The following is a 22,752-nucleotide window of genomic DNA, read 5'->3' on the forward strand; positions in this document are numbered from 1 at the left end:
AATTTCACTTAAAGGTCCAGTCCTGGAAGGGCCTCGCTTAAAGGAGGCTGTGATCTTGTGCCGCCATGTTCCATGTGGCAAGATTTGCTACACAAATGAAGATTAATAAGCATTATCTCTGGAATGTGAAGGCCACCGTAATTTGCTTGACACACTTTAGAAAGGGTGGTTTGAGTGGAGGGGTCTGTTTTTTTGTTTTTTTATTGCAATCCTCAGTTTCACCGTTAGATGTCACCAGTGTGTGAAGTAGGGAAACATAAGCACCAGTACTTCCCTTATCCATATGAGGCGGTATTACAAAATAATCTCAGCAAGTAAGAGATACAAGAGGACATTAGTGATGTTTACAAATTCAATTTAACGTCATGTTTAGATTGCGTTAAAATAACTTAAAACTGGACTTAATGTTACACATTTTGCCAACTTGTATATTTAGATTATGCTTAACATTTACAAAAATGACTGGAACTTCAAGCACACAGTCCATTTAATGTTGTTGTCCTGTTATTATGTCATCCAGGACACAAATGTGGCACTGGACACATGGTTACGAGTTTGTCAAACCTGATCTACTATCATAAAAAAATGTTCAACCGGTGAATTTTCCACCTTTCCATGTTTCCACCGCCTACATTTAGTCAACTACTACACAGCACTGACCCAATAACATCTGCAGAGGTGCTTCTCTTCTCGCTATTTTTTTTTTTTAGCCCACTTATCTGAAACACACAAAAAAAGTCCGCCTCCACAGCAGAGTAAAGCTCACAATTCTCATACAGAGCCAGGCTGCAGGGTAAGATTTCAACCCAAGAGGACGGCACGCCGACAAGCATGAGAGGCGGCGTTGCCCCGGCAACCAATAAGCACGCCATGGCAACGTGCATATTTCTTTCGGCAGATCACACGAGGTGCTTACCAATGCGATGGCGGTGGCTCCAGCTCCGGCGAAAGCAACGATGTAGAGATGGTAGGAAAGGTAGAACTGTGGATGAGAAGACAGAGAGGGAGAGCAGTGAGGGATGAAAAGGAGCAATAGATGGAGAGAGAGATGGATAAGAAAGTGAGAGAGGGTCAGGTCAGAGTCCTCTCACCTCATTCGTGTCACAGATGTCTCCCAGTGTAGCTCCACAAGCTTTTCCCGGTGTGGCGTTCCAGGGAATAATACCTGCAGGATCAGAGATGAAACGTCACATGTGGGACAAGAAGCTTTTTCCCCTCTTCTCCCGCGAGACTCGCTGTGTGATTGAAGGCATTATGAATGAAAGATTAAAGGAAACGTGGCGGCTGCTGTCCGAGGCCTTTGAGCCTCTCCTGCGGGAAAAAGATGGATCTTCATCTTTCTTTCTTTTCATTTTTAATCCCTTTAATTGACATTTTCTGCCTTTTTAAAAATGCATTTTCAAGTAATTTTGTTCATATAAAATGATTAAAAAAGAATCAATAATTTGATGCTTGCTGTAATTGGGGTTAATATTTTTCAGTTCTGACTGCCAGTGAAGCATATGTGGTCCTCGTCCTAGTCTGCGAGCAGGGCCAGCTGTCTTTCAAATGTGGGTCACATACTGTACATGAAACAGATAAGCAGATATGCAATCACAGGGGAGCGATACTGCGCTCAATAATCAGGTGGTGAATAATCTAAATCTCCTCTTTATGTGGGAAACTGCCAGAGATGAAAACTGTGTGTGTTTAATCCTGCAGGTGAGTCTGCGCGACACATGTAAGGGGGGTGAGATGTTTTCTTTTCATGTGCAAACCTAAAAGCTCTTAAAATTTGTTTTTTATTTATTTATTTTTACTCGTAAAACTTGACAGAAACACAGTAAAGAGTAGCGTAGGGGTTTTATGTGACTTTGACGTTGACTTTTGGTCAATTTTATTTACTTTTTTCAATCCCAACTTCCTCTGTTGTTGTGGGAATGAGACACATATCTCAGATCCACTGTCTGACAATCAAATATCTCTGGGAATTATTAAACACAAACAGAATTTCACGCTGTTTGAGTGCGTGAAAAACTGTACCATGTCGAGCGTCGTTATCAACTGGTACTGCTAACAATGGCTAACAAAGGCTAGCCCATGTTTTTTCTCTGACTTCTGAACTGGAACACAGTGAGGGGGTACGTCACTCCCAGTTACGTTTTTCTAAAATAATCCATAAATTGTTTGTATAAGTTTGTCACTTTGTATAAGTATATAATTGACTTAAAATATTTTTTTGAAGCAGAATCTCACATAAACTCTTACCATAGACCAGTGAAGAAGAACGAGAAAATGGTAGAAAAAGTGAAAGAATGTTTATATCCTTTTTGGTATGCATAGGCCACCCTAGTTGCCAGAGGCACTTAGAAATTGCGGTATAACCATTACATGTTATTAATTTTTACTAATTGGACCTTTAACAGACATTATATATGAGCTAATATGAATTAGTCAGTCACAAAAATAGCATCATTCATTAATTTATGGTGTATTAGCTTCACATCAGTGAATGTAAATTGTTCTGCTGTGTGTGTGTGTGTGTGTGTGACAGGAACTAACCATACTGCCTGACATCCACACAGATGGAATCCAGCGTGGTGGTGATGCCGGTGATGTTGTTGTAGAAATCCGGTGACCTCATGGCAGCGCAGGTGTTCCACATGTTGAAGAAGAGGAACACAGGGATCGCCGTGAAGCAGAAGATGGCGAGGAAGGCCAGCGCTAGGATGTAGGTCAGGAACATGAACTGCAAGAGCAAAGAAAAAGTTTGAGTTGCACTGTTACTCGACAAGCCTCACTCACACACACACACACACACACACACACACACACACACACACACACACACACACACACACACACACACACACACACACACACACACACTCTGTGTTGAAGCTAATGTTAATGGAGGGATCAGAGTAAACAAGCTGGAAAGAAGAAACTGGGCCAGATTTACCCTCAAGGCTCAAGTGGGTTTTTAAGTGTGTACATGTGTGTACACTTTGCATCCTTCTAATGTGTGGTTTATAAAAAATAATACATCACTGTTTCCTGTTTAACCCTTAGTGCTCACACGGCCATGGTAAATTGCCGTGGGAATAATACACAACTCCTTATATGGATGGTTACTAACTGTTTTGATGGAGTGTTTGTATTCTAACTGGCCTTTACAGTTAAAACCTTATTTAATTATACATTCTTTGATATTTGTTGATGTTACAGACCTCTATTTGAGGAAGTTTTGTTTAATCTTTACTAGGGCTGCAATGATTAACCAATGACTTATGAATAAATGCTCACTAAATTAACTGAGGTTTTTTTTTAATTATTGAAATGCAAAATATTCTTCTTATTATTATTTCAGCTTCTGAAATGTGAATATGTTCTGGTTTCTTTGCTCGTATATGACAGGAAACTAAATCAACATAATTTGGGATTTCCACCATTTTCAGCATTTTCTTCCGCCAAAAACCTAATCAAATAATCAAGAAAATAATCTGCAGATTAATCGATAATGAACTGATAACATCAAGAATAATGAAATCCTATCTATGGTCTTTATATTGTACTAGGTCAGTGGACGTTATGGTGTGCTTGTGAGCATGTGCATTGCATGGACATACAAAGGCAGTGATACAGCGTCCACAGGCGGTGGTCTTGAAGTCGCTCTGCAGCTCCTTCTTGATGGCACTGGTGGTGTAAAAACCCTCAGCCAGCAGGATGATGGCGTAGACGAAGAAGAAGGAGGCGATGCCGTAGATGATGTACTGAAAGATTTGGATCCTGAACACAAGCAGAGCAGACGTTGTCATTAAAAGAAAACCCACACACATAATGCTTGGCTATTATGTAAGAAATATGGATCACAGATTAAGGAAACATATAAGTATAACTAAACCCCCTCTTCTGCTGCTAACTCCACTCCAATGCCTGATTTTGAAAAACGTGGGCTGAGAGCTGAGTGGTTTTTATCACGGCATGTATAATTTCGATACTTGACACTCATCTGTAAAGTTTTCACATGAAAAAAGTGATTCAGGAGTGATTTAGCGGTGACCCTAAACTTTAGACTGAAATACTAGCATCACAGATAGCAATGGAAACAATGAATTTGTCACTATTCAACTTAACTCACTCAATAATAAGGCTGCGGCTAACAACTATTGATGGTAGTTAGTCACAGTTGACCAGTCATAACTGAATCAATTAGTCAACTAATGGGAAAATAACAACTCTGCTGATGCATAGCTACTGTAGAAGGGCCATGTATAGTTTTTACAGTGTTTTATTCTCGCCTCATTTCCTCTCATCATGTGATTATTCTCTTCTGCTGCAGACACAATTTGACTATCAACCGCTACCTGTTGCAGGCATATTAAAATAAGCCCAACTAGGGACAAGAGGTGAAAATTAGCACATGTACAGCACATCGGTTGCATTCTTTGTATTGGACCTACGCTAAACTATATCATCCCAATTCAAATTCTATTATTTTTTATTGCAGTACCTGTGCCAACAATGTCACAGTCAGCACTGCACTCCTTTTTTGTAGTCGCAACTCTAAAGTTTTGAGTTTTTGAACTCATATTTCCAACTCTAATACTAAATAAACTTTGCTGTACATATTTCACACATTTGACCCTTTTAACCACAAAACCCCACCCACAGCGGGGACTTACACCATGGTCAGCGTGGCGTGGTCGGTGGTGACTGTGGAGAAGTGGTTCTCCAGCATGGTCAGCGTGCCTGTCAGCGCTACGTGGCCGCAGCCGCAGAACAGAGCCACGCCGGAGAAGCAAAGGATGGTGGCCACCAGGGAGGCGTAGGGAACCCCACCCAGACATTTGATGCAGCACTCGAAGCATCCTGCAGGGGGAGACAGAGAGAGGAGGACTCATTTAAACACTCTCCTGTTGCATCGCAATGCAAGAAAATTACCCAGACAGCTAACAGGCACAACAAACAACAATAATAAACAATCCAGGTCAGATCTGAAAGAGAATGAACTGCTGAAGGCACAACAAAATGTTTGCTTTAAAGGGCAGGAGAGACTTCAAACAGCACTGGTGATGACACACTGTGCAAAACTCAGGCCTTTTGTTCACTGCTGTGAAGATTCAAGATCACACTGTTTGAGGCTGAGTCAGGCACATATATGTGTGTGTGTGTGTGTCAGAAAGACAAACAACAGTACTTGCTGTCAGCCATGTCGAGCAGCTAATCGTAGTGTCTTTCACAGTTAGTGCGCATCCACTTTGTGCTCAGCTGGGAATGTTGAATATTACATGTCAGCGGAGCTCGCGTAAAACCTGCTCTCTCCTGTTTGTCTTTAAAGACAAATTTAAGACCAGATTGCATGAATAAATCATAATCTAATCCTAAATAAATAATGTAAAGTTAATGACTAGGGAAAAGGACTTAATTCATCAGACTTTTGCCAAAAAACTGTCAAATTACACTGAAGACAATCTGATAACAAGGATTGTCTTATCTTAACCTATCATGTCTTATGCCAGGATCAAACTACACAACAGTGCAGTACTTGCTTTAAACCCTAGTGGCCACAGCTGTACATATTTCACTCATTTTACCCTTTTAAACCCAAAGCCCCAACCACAGTGAGGACTTACACCATGGTGAGCGTGGCGTGGTCGGTGTTGACTGTGGAGAAGTGGTTCTCCAGCATGGTCAGCGTGCCTGTCAGCGTCCGTTGTAATCACGTGGGCTCTGCGTGTTGGATGCAGGTAGAGCCCACGTGATCACAACACCAGCGTGTGTGCTACTGTGCTATTTCAGAGGTTAAATATTTTTCTTTAACCTCTGAAACCAGAGGCTACGAAGCCGAGCAGCGAGCGCGAGTTAGCCGTTAGCACCATGCTAGCTCATCCTGAGACGAGCTGCTAAAACATTATTTCATAAACCAGCGCCACCTGTCGACTTTCAACAGCCTCCGTTTGTTAATTATACCCCGAAAACCAGCCATACCAAGAGCTTTCTGTGTTTTAAATGTACCCTGAAGCTCTACACATGGGGCTAAGTGTGTCTGCGGGGTCGAGCTCCGGGTTTACCTGCGGGACGAGTCACTCACCCTGTGTGGGTCGGGCTAATCCAAAATAGTGAAAACAAGGGGGGTGTTCTCTGAAGACACACTGTTAAGTGTGAAACACGGGTGCTCTGAAACACCCCCATTAGCACTTGGTACTTTCCTTCTGATGAAATTATGAAATTAACATGGCAAAAAATATATTCTTATGATGAAGGTTAAAATTGATGAAACCCATTGGTTAATAATAATTGGGTCAGTTTTCATACCTACTGTTGCTGACTATTGTTCTCTGTTTAAGTAATATCACTTGATCAAGCCTATTCTAACATTCCACACAAAATAAGTAATTAAGTATGTATGATTCGTGCTGATATCGTATCGGATCGATATCGGTATCGGCCAATACTCAAGGCTGCAATATCGGTATCGTATCGGAAGTGAAAAAGTTGTATCGGGACATCCCTACTTCTACTATCTTGCCTCTCACTTTTCATACACCTGTTTTTCATTTCCAGTCTTTCTCATTTTTCACGAACGATCTGAAATGCTCCCTCTATGATGATGAATGACTTCTCTCACGAGCCTTCTCTTGTGATTTAAGGGACCGAGATGCGCAGGACAAACACGATGCATCTCGCAGTCTCATCACAGTCAGGACTGACAAGCGAGAAGGAAGGAAAATAAGAATTGCACTGAACACGGGAGTTGTGTCTTATATAATGCCTGATAAAAATAGCTCCTTCAGCAAAGCAGGAAGTTACTGCGGGCGGGTGGGGGGAATAAAGACAAAATGAAGGGTCTTGAGTGCACCACTTTGCTGTTCCCATGACAACCTGCTCAATCGGCAACTCCAAAGCATCATTATTTCATACTCAAAAGCTAAATATTTCACTTTGTAAAGCCTGGAAAATGCAAGTGAACACATGAGATGTGTTTTAAAAACCTGCACGTGCTCAAACAACCGGTGCTGGAGTGATAGTGGAGAATAACTGGCGCACACATTCACAAGCATTCACAATCTCTTTGCTTTGCAGAAAAGAGATTCATTTTGATTTGAAATGAGAGCCTTCCTCCTCAGTTGTTTCTGAACTGACCATTTAGAAAGTGGCAAACATTATTGACAAGTTCAAAACGGCCGATTGATTTCTGTCAAGGGGAAACAAATCATCCAGAGAATCCTCGCAAATGCTTTATCGTCTACCTACATTCATACCTACGTTTGTGATCTTTGTGAGTTTTCACCAAACACCAATCTTTAATTTTTCCAATCCTTAAAACTGCAGTGTGTGACCTTTGGTGATTGTTTTTTGGGTTTTTTTATATTCTGCCTTTGTTTTGTCTTTGTGAAAATAAAAAATTAAATATTAACAACATTACTGTGTTCCATCCGGAAAAGGACTCTGTCAAGCAATACTATCAGACCTGACCAAGGGAGTGTTTGTGTGTAGGCAGCAGCAGAGCAGGGGTGGGCTGGGACGAGAAACACTGCTATACTAAGAGACAGAGAGAGTCTGATGGACGATGTACTTCAAATATTTTAATTGAATGTTTAATTATGAATTATGAATGTTTAATTATGATTTATTTATTGGTCTTTTTATATTTCTCAGTTCAAGTATATGAGCACATACAGGTGATGAACAAAACACGGGCGGCAAATGTTTGATGTAATATAGAAACAAAAATAAAGTAAACTCTGTGCTGTCTTCTCAGTCTGATCAGTGATGAAGATGAAGTCGGTTGTGTAACGCAGCGGAGCCTCTTTGCATAATAGATCCAAATCCTATTAATGTTAATGAAGGAAACAGGCTGATGGAAGGGAGTTGATAAGGCTGTAAAATGCCTCTAAAATCCCAGAGTGGAGAAACAGGCCAAGTTTTGGAAGGAGGCGGAGGGAGGGAGGGAGGGGGTGAGCTGGTCTTCCGAAATAAAATTTCACCCCTGGTGAGATTCCCTTTTTTTTTTTAAATGCAACTCAAGAATTCCCATGTGATAATTATCACACTTTTAAATAAACCTCACCTTTTTTTTGAAGAGCCTTTTAACTTATTCCACTCCTTTATTTAAGGAAAAACTATTTATTTAAAGTGTGTTAACATTAAGGAGAGGCTGATTATTGGCTAGTGAATGTACTCTTGCTGCAATTTAAATCCTCTATTTTTAATGACTTTATTATTCAATTTAAACTTGCAATACACTAATGCATTTAGTTATATACACTGCACTATAGTACATAACATACCCAAATCAATTCAATTAAATTATATTCATATAGTGGCAAATCACAGCATGCATTATTACTGGACATAGTACAATGTTAAGAGACAAAGAAATGCGGGGGAAAAAACTCACTCAGTGCCCAATTGTTCTTGTACACATCCACATATACATACAGTACATATATATATATATGTATATATATATATATATATATATATATATATATATATATATATATATATATATAAACATTAGGGGTGTCACGATTCTCCAAATCCAAATGATTTTCGGTTTTAAGGTCGCAATTCGATTGTCAATCTTTTTTCTCTACTTTAGTCTCAGATCATTGGTTTATGTCGTGGAAACTCATTTAATTTTAAACCCATTTTGACTGTCTAAATTATATAACGTCTGCAATGTTTGCAATGTAACACACTAATAATGCCTTATTTTCAAATCTTCATCATTTCTGAACAATATGAATGTAACAATAACCCGTAAATGCTTAAATCCAGGGTTTTCCGCCACTGAATAAGGTCTGTTTCTTCAACGCGCCACAGTCTAAAGCTTGAAATCTTGTTGGGACAAACGGCCACAAACATCACACTACCCGGCCCACACCCCGCCTACCAAGTAAAGGTACTGTTTTCAATGGAAACACAAGCCTGACCCACGGCTTTACCATTCCAAACCGTACCATATCATGATGGAAACACAACCTGATGCACCAAAAAAACGTAGAACAGGAGAATGCTAATCTCCTTTCTCCTGTGTAAAAGCTCACTGTCACTTTAAGAGAAAACAGGAGTGAATGACTTGTATTATTTCCGCTGGTTACTCTTCTTCTTCTAGCTGGAGCAGACTCTCATCTGCTGCGCCCGTGGCTGTGGCTGTGATGGCCGTTTGTCAGACTCACTTTTAAAGTGTGCTAATGGGAAACAGACAGACCCGGGTGGTCAGCTGCAGCCGGCCCTAATGGAAATCAATGGACGTTTCATTAGAGTAGAATTTAGATGACACACGGAGAGCGGCCCATTGCTCTTGTTTCATACCTCGCTGCATCGCCGCAGCCTCTATCTCTGCCCCTGTCTCACTCTCCACTCCCGCTCTGAAATACGACCACATGCCCACACTGTACTTACAGTGAGCCAGCTGGACTTTATCACCAAGACAATACGATGAGCTCCTGTTGTGGTTCTACATCACATATCATCTCAACAATCTCACGAGTGGCTGCAGTTTTTGCTGCAGCTTTCTGGACAAAAGCAATAAATGTATTTCCGCTTAAATTAAAATCAATGAAATTATTATTTCAGTTTGCAGCTTTTTTTTTTGGTCCACATGTAAATGCAAAAGGAAGGAATGAGAGTGTGAGATGAAGGAGAGGCGACGAGGATCCTGAGAGAGGAAAAAGACGACAGAAGAGCAAAGAGATTGAGGGAAAGATTGCAGAAGAACAAAAGGAAAGGAAGGTAAAGAAAAAGGCAGAGCGAGCACAAGGAAGAAGAAGAAAAAAGAATGAGAGCATGAGAGGAAGAAAGTGTAAGGGAAAAGCAGCTCCTGGCCCCAGGGCCGGCAAATATCAGTTGCCATAGCAACGAGTTACCCACGACCCAATTCAGCTTTAGCGTAGACCTTCACTGCCGCTTTTCTCTCCTCACTCACTCACTCACTCACTCACACATACACTGATGAGGAGTGATACATGCTCATTCGCAAATTTGAAAAAAAGACTGCTCCTAAAAAGTGACAACGGTTTCGAATCATCGTCAGCTCACATCCAGCAGATGTGAAGCAGAGGTGCAAATCCTACGCCTTTCTTTCAGCTTCAAGTTTGGTCTCGACACAATTCCTGAGGCAAATGTTCTAGTGCTTTCTGAAAAATCTGCTAAAGAGGAACAATGACGAAAACCACAACCAAAACGTGTACTTCATCGTTTTCAAAGGTCGCCGTTTTCGCCGATTCAAATGAGGGTTTAAAGCTGCAGTATGTGACTCTCTCTCTGTGCTTCTCTGTGTAGCGTGTGTTGTTTTTCGTGTCTGTGGTGACACAGAGTGATGTGAAAGTAAACAAATTAGCCACGGGTCTCTGAAACATGAGAGAGGGTAAACAAATGACTGCAAGACAACTTAAAGGTCCACTGGTGTACAATCTAAGTGAAGTTAAAACACGAGCAGAAAACAAATAAAAAGAATCCTACGCTAAAAGTCCTTAACTTCCTGTGAGTTGACACTAAGGACAAACTTTGTAAGGTAATGTAAGTGATTAAAACATCCGGTACAAATTTACATTGACTTTTAGCAGTTGTTTTAGTAGTTAGCAGCCCTAAGGGATTCAAAGTGGCCTAAAATTCCATCCCTCTGTGCACAGCCTGTGCTCAAATCTATAATTTATCAATAAATAATCTTGGTAACTTCTGCAGACGCCGACATTAGAACATCTCTGCATCTTCGGCTGAACAGCTCAGCGGAAAACAGTTGGGCTGGCTTATTGAAAACCAGGAAGTGACAGTTCCAACACAGACCAAAACAGCTGTAGGTGGCGGCAGCTAGTTATTAGCGGCTAGTTATAAGTCCAGGGGTCTTTAGGTCCTTTAGGTGAACGTATATAAACAAACATATACATGCTATAGTAATTAAACACAAAACCACATTATTTTGAGAAATCCAGTACAGTGCAATTCCAGTCGGACTAACGTGTTTACATGTATTTTAAAAGTCCGGGTTTTGTTACACAAGCACAATAATCTTGTTGTTGTTATACCCTGACCTTCTGGTTTTACTGGACTACAAATATGTTTTGATGCTGTTTGATTGGATTTATGATGAATTCTGACATCTTTTGTGATTATTCTCTGCTTCCCGTCAATCAGCTGACACCCACGACTAGAAGCGAGGAGGTCTCCCTGGGTTGCGTTTGTATTTTGAATACATAGACGCATTAATTCCAAAAAAAATTGTTCATCTGTCATCTCTCAATAAAAACGGTCTGGATTTATGTGCCGTATCTCTCTGGCAGGTTTGATTTCCTTTCCTGTCAATGTCTATAAAGCAGATTTAAATATAAATTCAGAGCAGAGGAGGGAGTCAGAGAGAGGGATTATATATCGACTGTCCTGTTAGTTGATGATTTGTGTAAACTGTACAAGTCAGAGGCGCAGCGCGATTATCACCAACTGTGAGGACGCAGAGTGCATCTGCCAGGAGTAACAGCATTAAAGCTTTGTGAATATTTCAGCGGCCAGTCTGGTTCCTGCCTGCGGCCATATTCCAATTTCGAAGTGCTGTATTCATTATGGGGCAATTTGCTCATAGTGCATTGTGGGTAGACTAACAGGAGTTGAAGAGGTCCTTAGAGAGAGAGAGTGGGGGAAAGAGAGGAGAGGTGTAGGAAAGTAAAGGAAAAGAGAGATGGGGGAGGATAGATGGGTACAGATACTTTACACTGTAAGCTTTGATGAAACCCTTTTAGATGTTGACAGGAAACATGAAACAGCACATTCTAAACCAGCTAAAATGGTGAAAATTTCATGTCCTCATTTTGTTGGTTTTATTTGACCTCATTGTCTTGAAAGCAGCAGAAGCTTCCTACAATTAAAATGGAAAACCTGCTTCAAAACTGTCCACAATAAGATGACCAGTTTATTCTTGTTATGGAGTTTCCAAGGCTTTTAACCCTCAGTGCTCACGCGACTCATATCTGTGCCGCAGGTGTACCCATGGTAAACTACTGTCGGAATAATACACAACTCCTTACATCCTGGAAGTGTGTGATTATAGGTCACATAAAGATTGTCAAGTCAAAGTTTTGATTCATTTTATATCACAATTTTAGTCATGACATAAAGAAGCAATAGTCACAAAATAGAGCGTTTTCCTTTACTTTTTTCTTCATAAGTCATTCATAAGTGAACTTAGAGCTGAATTTCCAAAATTCACAAATTCAATTGATTTTAAACATTTTGAGTACTTTTTCCACTCTCTATTGGACATTCTTATAGCCTCTGTTCGTACTGTACGCTTTAACATAGTAATGGAAAAAAAGCAGCACGAAATGCTCTGTGCTCTAAGGGTTAAATTTGAAGAATTCATCAAGGCCAGAGATCAGGACTGAGGAGAACAGAGGCCGTGAAACGCAGCCGTACACGACCTCACATTCATAACAAGCAGCTTGCCAGGGCTGATCCATCATGTGTCTGTGACCTTAACATATTTCATTAGCACCTGGATGCTACGAACGCTCCGCTCAACCAGTATCTAAACTCCTGTTTCCATCAAGGGGGATGAAAATGAGCTCAAATGCTAACGCTGGTACATTTACAAAAGACCCTTGATTAGAGCGTAATTTCTGCATCTAATCAGCTCCCTTCAACACGAGTTTGGGAACAACAGGCAACGAGTTGGTGACTAAGTGTGATTAACGTAGCCTTTTAAGGTAAAGTTAGCTACATGTATATGAATTTAGCAGTATTTAAACAGGCTGAAGATTGAAGATTTTCCTTCACAATTATGTTAAGTAAAGCAGAAAATGCTCACAATAGAGGCTGGAATCCATTTTCTGTAATACGTAATTATTACAGTTACTATTAACTTTAAAACTATTGCTTTATATCTTTCATGGTCCAATCCAGAAAATAATCTCCACAAAGATCCTCTTGCTGGAAGCATCACAGTAGTATAAAGCTGCCCTTTGAGCAGGTTCCACATACAAAAATAAGAATCGATGCGCTTAAAAAAAAGCAGAAGGACGACCACAGAGAAAGTTCAGGAGGATGTGAGGACACCCCTTCTGCCCAAAGGAGAAGAAACAGATGTAGAGTTGGGCAAGATGAGAAAAAGGCTTAGTTCAATAAAAAAAAAAACTTCAAAAAAGGAATTTCATTTCCCCCTCTTAGCAGAAAAGGGCTTCCACATCGGAAATGTTCGAGATGATAAAAATAAAAGGAGAAATTCTGGTTTATTTCGATCTGATTCCCTTTGGGGCTTTTTTGTGTAAGTGAGCAAGATCACACACCGGAGTTCACACTGCAAACATATGTATTTTTAAGGAAGTAAAACAAGCCTTGTTTATGGGAATTTGTTCTTAATTCTTTTGGCCCTAAAATGAAAAAAATATCTCAGCAAACAGGTTTTTCATAATAATGATAATAATAATCTAATTTTAAGGAACAAACTACTAAACTTTGTCTTCATAAGACAAATTTACAGCTTAATCAAGTAAAGGAAGACACATTTCTTACATGTTTTCTCTATTGTTCCTTGTTTTAAGACACTTTACAGTTTGAGAGGGACTGTAGAGTCACAAGATAAATGAGTTTAATATATTCTAGCCAAGCAGACTTTGCTTAACCCAATGGCAGATTCTTTAATTTAATAAACTCAAGAATATTTATCTCTGCTGTTTTGCAGTGTATTTATTAACTTTCCAGTATGCTAAAAGGCAGGTGAAGCCATCATTAAAATGATCATGATACATATTATTGTTTTATTAAGAGTTGGTTTTAATCAATTCTTTGATATATGGAGCTACGACACAATGACTTCTTCAAGCTCAGTCGTTTATCAATATCAGCCGTATATATGTAACTAGTATCATATGTAACTCAGTATCAGTATTGGTATCGGTCTGATAAAATCCCTGGATGAGATATCGTACAGACACAATCCAACAATCCTACATATCACATGTTTTACTATGCACAGATTGTGAAAATGTGACGGTATCCATATCGGCAGATACTCGCGTTTTGTGGATTGATATTGGACAGGAAAAAGTGGTATCGTGCCATCCTCACATGTATCTGTGATGAGCGCTAATCAGCATCACACACTTCATAGGCTGTCGATGAGAAGAGCAGATTGGGAATCAGTGGGCGATGGAGGAACGCCAAAGGAGGTTGGCATGACTCAGGAACAAGACATGCTGCGCCAACCTGCCACTCGCTGCTATTCATATACCCACCACAGACTAGGCTTCCAACTGAGGTGACTGCTTTTAGTGACTCTGCTTAGGGCCGAGTAGAACTTAATCGTAGTTTAGAAACGTACGACTCACTGCGTACTCACACAAAGTGGTGTGTATACACACCTTGAACGCAACTTTTCCGGGTCAGAGGCGGCAGATCGTGGCATGGCACGGTGTGGTTAATTTGCTTTTCCATTAGTGATAGTACCTGGTTCTTTTTAGTACCTGCTCAGGCAAGGTTCCAAGCGAGCTGAGCCAATACTATGTGTGTGACGTTGAGACACAAGAATCAAGCCGAACTGTAGATCAGTTAAAAAAGACATAACATTCCTGAAAATGTGCCATTTAGTGTAAAACGCCAATACAACATGATTTTGAATTTAAATGTGACCACAGAGTGAGGACTGAGGCCAAATGAGAACAAAGCAGCAAAGCACACACACACACACACACACACACTGTCGCCCCCACACATGCACACAAAAATAAAGACTTTTCAAAGCACTGACACAGACATTCCATCTTAACCACAGTTGGTCACTGACCTCCCCACACACACACACAAATATACACACACAGCCAGTTGGAGGCTGACAGCATGCTTTGGGAACCCGCAACCTCACACACCTCTGGGGTGAATGGTGTGTGTTCGGTTTCAACAAAAAACTATAGATAAAAGAGACATTTTAGTTTTGTCTGAAGGTAGGTTATGAACCAAAGCTGTTTAATTTAACATTTTAGATTGGGAACCAGTCTGGGTCACGACTTTTATGTGAACAAATTTGCAGAAGTTTCCCCAAAAATGTGCTCTTGTGACGACTGATTTGGGTTCACGGTAGTTTGACATCTTTAAAAAGTAGGTCGCTATGTAGAAAGTTTGGGAAATTTGCTTCCGAATGTGCAGTATTAGATCAGCGTTTTTGGACTGGTATGTTTACAGGACATATTTTTATTCCTTTTATTCTGATGGCTCATGTCAGCAGCAGCAGTGTCCTTTCATGCAGAAAATTCAACAAAACCTGCAGACTGTGATGTAATCTCCTTCGGTTCTGATCTGCACATCATAGCCAAGGACACACAGCCAGTGATGTGTGGTCTCTGTCATACACACACACACACATAAGGAAGGAAAGGAAGGTGTGTGTGAACAAAACTACACATACACATCAATAAAAAGCACTTAAAGCCACTCTGATATATACCTGTGCACACACACAGATTAGGGATTATATGACACAATCAAGAAAAAAAACAAAAAAACAACAACCTATAAACACACCTGCGTTCCGTGCACAATGATACAACAGCCACGCAATCAGGAGCATGGACAGTTTAGCATAACGACGGCGGCTAATGTCGTCGCAGCTAATCAGCGTGTCACAACTGCTGCTGCTTATGGAGAAAAAAAATCAAGATATTAGGATATTAGGATATTATACTATTACTATTACTATTACTATATTACTATTGGTTATTGAAGATATAATTGTTTTCTTTCTTCAGTTTCTAGTTATTTATAGGCCTAAAATAATCGGTAATAGATGTCGACCAATATTGTTTTTTCTGCTGCAAGGCTTTTAACCTGAACTCACGCCTGTTTTAGCCTGGTTACCAGCGAAGTTTAGAATCCATTTAAAAATCTTGACCCTAACTTTTACAGCGTTGCATGGTCAAGCTGCTCCAAAAAGGTCAGATGTTACTTGTGGTCCCAAAGACCCATTTTAAGACGCGAGGTGAACCCAGACTGTGGAACACTTCTTACTGTTTTTTCTTGGCGCAAAAGGTGCTGTATAAATAAAATGGTGAGCAGAGCAGAGCAATAACTTAACACAACAGCACTCCTACTTGATAAATAGGCGAGCACTTGTACAGTAATATGAAGTCTGGAGCACAATGAGACTGAAGCGAGCAGCGATAATTATGGAAAAAATGGAAATGAGCTCGTTCTGGATGGCGGGGCCGAGGTATTTAATTGACCTCAACTGACCTAACTCGGGCCGCTTGATCAGCTTCTGCAGCACAGGGTCACAACTCAGCCAGCAGCTCGATAATTGCAAGAAATGTCCACACTGTTGAGCCAATACTTCCCTGTGTCCCCCGAAAAGGAAAGGCTGCAAGTAGACAGTGTTAGTGTCACATTCACTCACAAGCGCTGTTCGCTTCACAGTAAATCAGTCAAACATTAAACAACGAATTGTAAACATGCTGCTGCGATGTTTGTGTGCGCAAAATACAATGTAGAGTTTGTGTTTCCGACTTCGCAACCACTTTAATTATAGTTAGTGTGTGCTATGCAGTGCACTTAAACTGTCTATTTTATATATGTTCTAAATTAAAATAATATATAAACTTAATATTGTATATAAAAGGCAGAGCGATAATTAATTATCAACACATATCACGTATGTAACTTTCTTCAATATTAATAGAACATTTCTTTTTCAATATATAACATTATATATTATATGATATAATGTTTATGTGCTGTGGAAACACACTGAAAAACAACATTAAACGTGTTAAATGTTTCCATTTTCTGTCCACAAACAAGATTTAAAGCATAATTAACTGTTTTCTTCAACTTTCACCGAGGAGCAAAGGCAATCTTAGGTTATTCATCACTATATTTATGGATACTGAGCGATTTAAAACTCTATCATCACATATCATCCAGCCCTAATGTATATTAAACAGATCATCAAGAAACCAAACTTTGATTCACGCCTATCATTTTATAAATTATAACCATTGTTTATATCACTTTGTGTTATATTATTGTTTCAACCGCTCAAATTGGTTTGATTTTGTATTCAGTCAAGTATATAGTAACGACTAAGTGACAGTGGCCAGCAGGTTGAAGTGTCTTTCAACCCAAAAGTCGAGGGTTCGATTCCTGCATGCAAAACAACTTCGAGTGATCATCAAAACTACAAATGAATGTAGTAAAATGTGAATGAGTCCCCTTTGAAATGTGGAGTATAATAAGTACAGAGAGTCGTGTACACTCGTACTTTGGTTTCCACCACTGGAAACTTTCCACCATCTGCTTTTGTGACTCACACACATGTTGTTGTGGAGCTGAAGAGGGCAGCACTGCTGGCACCCACCGCGGCAGCAGCGGCACAAGCTCCTTACAGGACAGCTCTCGTCTTCTTGTCCCCCTCACTGTAAATCTCCAGCGTCTTGATGGTTGCTATAAGCCTCTGGTCACAATCCAGATGTCCAGTGATTACACTGACACACAGACACGTCCTCCTAGCTGTTTTGGTGCAGTATATGCTTTTATGGGCAGATTTGGTTTCACACCTGGAGCACAGCTGTCCGGGCTGCACAGGTTTCACTGGCTCGTAATTGCATCGCCTCCACATAAAATGGTGATTAAGGGATTCAGAGGGTTAACTGCTGACCATAAATATGGCCGCCTGTCCTCGAGGAGGCCGCTCATACGCGCCTGTTGTGCGGTGTGTGTTCTGGCTGCTGTTCACCTGTGTGTGTGAGCAGCAGCGTGCCTCCAGAGAGGATGATGTAATGTTTTTAAAGAGCGTCGCATGTGAGGGACCTATGTCGCACGACTGTTGTGACGGAGCAGTAGCACCGCGGCGGGGTCAAACTCTGGGTTTCTCAAATGCAAGTGATGAAGAAGTGTGTTCATGCTGAGTGAAAGGATGTGTGTAAAATGCCAGGGTATCTGCAGAACCAGTTTAAATGACGTTTAAGACCTCAAAAAGGAAGAATTAAGACCATTACTGGGGAAAAACAAGTGTCACGTAGCGCGGTACGACGACTGGTAGCGGTAGTTTAGTTTGTTGAGTGCTAGCGAAAAGGTGCTTATAAGCGCTGTCGAGCTTGAAGTTTTTGCCCATATTCACCTCCATTCCTCCCCGCCGCGTCTCTCAAACGTAAACTGTCTTCTTCTTCTATGTTTAAATGTCGGTCATTGTATACATACGAATATATAACTATGTCTGCGAGTCAGGATATTAAATACAGGTAAAAATAAAACAATAAACTTGAACATTATCCCGTAGAGCACAGAGTATTTCGGCTGCTTTTTAAGAAGAGTGTCTTATATCCTTTTTTTCAGCACAACCTAGACAAAAATTCATCATTTTCGCCAATTATATAAACACACCTGTGAAAAAGTGCTCAAAATGTTTAAAATCGGACTGAATTGGTGAAAACTGGAAATATGTCACAGTTCGAAGGTCACTTTCACTCGTTTTTATGAACAATAAGAAAAGAAAGACGCTCTATTTTGTGACTTCTGCACAATTATAGCTACTTCATATCACTACTAAAAATGTGACATAAAATTAATCATAACTTTGAGACAACAACACATAAGAAGATGGAAAAAACAGGCAGGAATATGTGACCTATGAACACACACACCCAGGATGTCCATATAAGGAGTTGTGTATTATTCCCACGGCAATTTACCATGGGTGCTGTGGATTGACAACTCCTGTGTACTGTGATGTACACAGGAGATTTGAGATGATGAGTTTGGTGCAAGCAGTGGGCATTTTAAAACACAAAGCAGAAAACCTAAACGTGCTGAATGGGAAGGTTTTCTAGAGTGGTCATTTTTGACCAGAACCAACTAAAGTAAGGCTCGAGATTCAATGTAAGTGGGGAATAATTCAAAGTAAGAAAGGGCATTTTTCCAACAGGAAACTGATGTTTGTAAATTGCTTCTCTCTCTCCGGCTCCAAAGTCCACAGAGAAAATCACATGTTTTAGCTCGTGGGGGCAACATGAGCTGCTGGTCTACTGCTGCTGTGTTTGGTAAATTTGGGGTTAAATGGGAACAAAGGATTTCAAACATAGAAGTCCCAAAATAAAACATTTGAACTTAGTGATAAAGGCGGCAGTGGATCAACAAATCACAGATTTTCTCTATGGAGTTCAATGCAAAGGATTGAGCAGTTTAATGTTCAGATTCTTAGTCTGGATTACATCATGAGCTCATTTGCTTTATGATTTTATTTTTTTTTTGTGGATCAAATTTGACCCAAAATCGCACAAGGAAGCTGCTCTCAACCATCTCTGAACTGAAGGCTGTGATTTTACTAGAGTGAAATCATTTCCATGTATCTTTCGCCAGTGTGTGGGTGCATTATATAGACACGCCTACACAACACACACACACACACACACACACACACTGAGCAGCAACAGTTTGGCATTATATTTGGACTCAATCTGACACATTCGGTGATTTTGTTAGCTTTAATCTGGCATGCGAATAAAACATGATTACATTTGCATCTGTGTGTTTTGAACACACACACACACACACACAATGTAAGGCTGGATTCAAACAAGGGCTCCCAGTCCCACTGCGGAGCCACAAACAGACACACACAGAGCATCGTTTATTAAAGGCTCGAGTGACAGGACTGAGGCTCTGCGTCAAGCTCTCCTGAATCCGATCACCGCGGTCACACATGCAACACACTCGACACAATCAACCACCTGAGGACACATCCGCCATAAATAATAATATTACTAATAATCATAAGAATAATAAGGAGAATGGAAGCGCCTCTCTCGCCGCCGCCGCCGCACCTGACGGACAACAATGGCGCGCGCGGAGCGGAGCAGCACGCAGCTCCATGACGCCGAAATAACCCCCCATTCAATGCAGCAGTGTTTTAAAATATATATATAAGAATGGCATTAATATGCTCCAGAAAAATGCTCAACAAATTGAGCCTCTTCAAACGCACCGACCCGCCCACATCCTCCCATTCTGTGGCGCACGGCAACGCGTGAAACGGTCAAATTGCGCAGGGATTTGCAGGAATAATCTCCTGTCACTCGCATGTGCCGGGGATTGTTAAACCAGGTGAGAGGCCAGAGGCAGTGGAAGGCAAGACACCCGCTATTGTGTGTCGAGAGCGAGAGAAACTGCAAGTATGCGTTAAAGCCAATGCGCTGATTTGGCTGTGCGCAAAAAAAAAAAAGATTATACCTTTGCTCTCCTGTCCCTCGTCCTGAGTATCCTCCGCGTTGGACTCCATGGCAGGCTTTGTCCCGTCCATTATCTCAGAGGGATATAGTCTCCGTGTGTGAGTGAGTGTGAGGATGGTGGAGGCTGTTCTGGTGACTTGATGCTCTCTCTCTCTCTCTCTTTTGCACACACACTCCCTCCCTCTCTCTCTCTCTCCCTCCCTCCCTCTCTCCCTTACAGCTCAGCAGTGCCTCCCTCTTTATTATTAACAATCCAGCTTCAAAATGCACAGGCCCTGTCAGCTTACATTAAGACAACGCTTCAGAATTGTGAAAAAAATGTGCTGATATTCTGATCACAACAGAGTCTTTACTTCCATTATTCACACAAGAAACAAACAGGTTCTGATGTTTTTCATGCTGCACCTCAGAGAAGCAGAGGAGGAAATGAGGACAAAATGTGCAGGGGAGGTGTAAATATGCAAACTCATGGGTAACCATGCATGCATGAACACACACACACACACACATATATACTGTATATGCAAGAACACACACACACACACACACACACACACTCACCGCCCCCTCTCCATCTGGTGAGTTGAGAGAGTCAGGGAGGGGAGGGGAGGAGAGAAGAGAGGGGAAAAAAAGACAAGAAGAAGATGAAGAAGAAGAAGAGTGCTAAAAGGAGAGTGCAAGTGTGTGTAGTGAGAATGTGGGTGTGAAGATAGGAAAGAAGTGACAAAAATCAAATTATGACAGATAATAATAATAAAAGGCTAACATTCATGGTCTTAGATATTATTAGTGGCATGGGATGGATTACTGAACGGGCCTCAGGGCTCAGGGGGCCCTGAGGCCAAAGTGCTACTATCTCCATATCTTCACTACTAATACTAAGTTATTTACTCCTGATATCAGTCAAATAACACTGTTTATCACATGTGGTATATCGTTATGTGCACCCATGGTAAATTGCCGTGGGAATAACACACAACTCTTTATAAGTAGTAAATAATTGTGCAGAAGTCACAAAATTAGACCGTTTTTCTTTTCTTTTCTTTTTGTTCATAAAAAAAACAGCCAAGGGAACTTTGAACTGTTTCCAAATTTCCCAAATTCAATCCGATTTTAAACAGTATGAGTAGTTTTTGCTACTAGTTTGCTCGCAGAACAGGGGAAACAGGATGTTATAGCGGTTGCCATGGTCTTGTACTTAAGATATGACCACGACAGCAGCCAGTCAATAGACATATGTGGTTTTGTGAGTGAACGCGTTCCAGCACGGTCCAGGGTTAGGTAAGATATTAATCCCACTAGAATGTGCTTATTTTTCTTAGTTTTCTGTGTATTATAATTGCACTGCTAATTTACACCGTCACTTATTTGAATGGTCCTGACCTACACTCTCACCACTCTAAAACAATAAAAAAAAAACAACCTTAATACAGTTGAATTATTCGTTTTGGGGGTAAAGTGATCATTGATCGTCAGTAAAGGGGGCGGGGCCTGTAGTAACTGTAAAAGTAGCAGTGTTTGTATAGTGGCAGCCATCTTGGAATCCTAAACTCAGGGTACGTGAGGTTGCTTGGAAGCGCCCTGACCTCGGAAATGGAACGCGTTAGCATTAGCATCATATTATGATGTTGGGGTCTGTGAGGTTGCTGCGAGTTTCCGCGTTAAAAATCCCTCTTCCCTCTTCAGGAACCTTGGAAATTAGGAGTTCCGACTACAAACGGGACGCAGCATTAGCCACATGAAGGGGTGAGGGGGTGGAGCCCCCCCATTCCCTAATAATAATAAACACATCCTCAAACAATGGGATGCCATCTGCCCCGAATCCTCTTACACGAGGTTTTAATTCGGACCCACGTGGCCTTGTTTCAGACAAAGCTCTGCCCCACGGAGGAAGAGGAAAAGAGGAAATCCCCCACACTCACACCCCCAGACACTGTGCAGACAGAGGTGAACCCCACCACCAGCAGCAACAGCAGCAGCAGCAGGAGCAGCAACACAAGCAGCAGCAGCAGCAGCAGTAGCAGCCCCTCATGTTCCTCCAACAAAAAACATCAAAGCCTGAGAAGCAGCAAACATGACATCCATGACATTTAGTGGATCCGTTTCCCCTCAGGGCTGAAACCAACACCAGCGTATGCTGCCGGAGCACAGAGGGTCGGCGCCCTCTGCACTGATTTGGATGCGAGCCACGAAGAAACCCGATTCTAAGTCTGGCAATAACAGTCTCGGGTTAAAACACAGTGGCATATTCTCCCTGTTTATACGAGCAGTGGACTGATTCCTGAGACACTTCAATTAGAGACCTAATTTAATAAATCATCGCCACATCAAAGCTAGCTGCCACCTCTTTTCTGACGTTATCAATGAATCCAAGAATGGAAAAGAAAATTAAAGTGGACATAGTTCCATTCTGAAGCCTCAAGATTTGCATTTTGACCAAGACAAAATAAAACCAGGCTCCTGTTGGACGGTACCAGCTGTCAATCACTCTGGTGCCGTACTATTGTCTAATTACCTCAAAACTTGAACTTAATTGTCAAAATCAACCAGATGCTCTGTT

The 22,752-nt window shown here is 41.0% G+C and overlaps 1 protein-coding gene across 2 annotated transcripts in view; it reads right to left on the reverse strand.

Moving 5' to 3' along the window:
- Positions 1-22,752, reverse strand: part of LOC122761439 (neuronal membrane glycoprotein M6-b-like) — a 33,487-nt gene that overhangs the window by 3,902 nt on the left and 6,833 nt on the right. The window contains exons 1-6 of one of the 2 annotated variants that reach the window (XM_044016667.1): positions 20,194-20,364; positions 4,665-4,851; positions 3,609-3,768; positions 2,542-2,728; positions 1,092-1,165; positions 917-982 (exon numbers count right to left, since the gene is read on the reverse strand). In XM_044016667.1, coding sequence (XP_043872602.1) covers positions 917-982; positions 1,092-1,165; positions 2,542-2,728; positions 3,609-3,768; positions 4,665-4,851; positions 20,194-20,263 — 744 coding nt within the window. In that variant the 5' untranslated portion in view covers positions 20,264-20,364. Of the gene's footprint in view, positions 1-916; positions 983-1,091; positions 1,166-2,541; positions 2,729-3,608; positions 3,769-4,664; positions 4,852-20,193; positions 20,365-22,752 lie in introns of those variants that run through there. The other variant, XM_044016676.1, reaches the window with a different exon arrangement.

The sequence above is a fragment of the Solea senegalensis genome, linkage group LG2 (assembly GCF_019176455.1).
Source record: "Solea senegalensis isolate Sse05_10M linkage group LG2, IFAPA_SoseM_1, whole genome shotgun sequence".
NCBI lineage: Eukaryota > Metazoa > Chordata > Actinopteri > Pleuronectiformes > Soleidae > Solea > Solea senegalensis.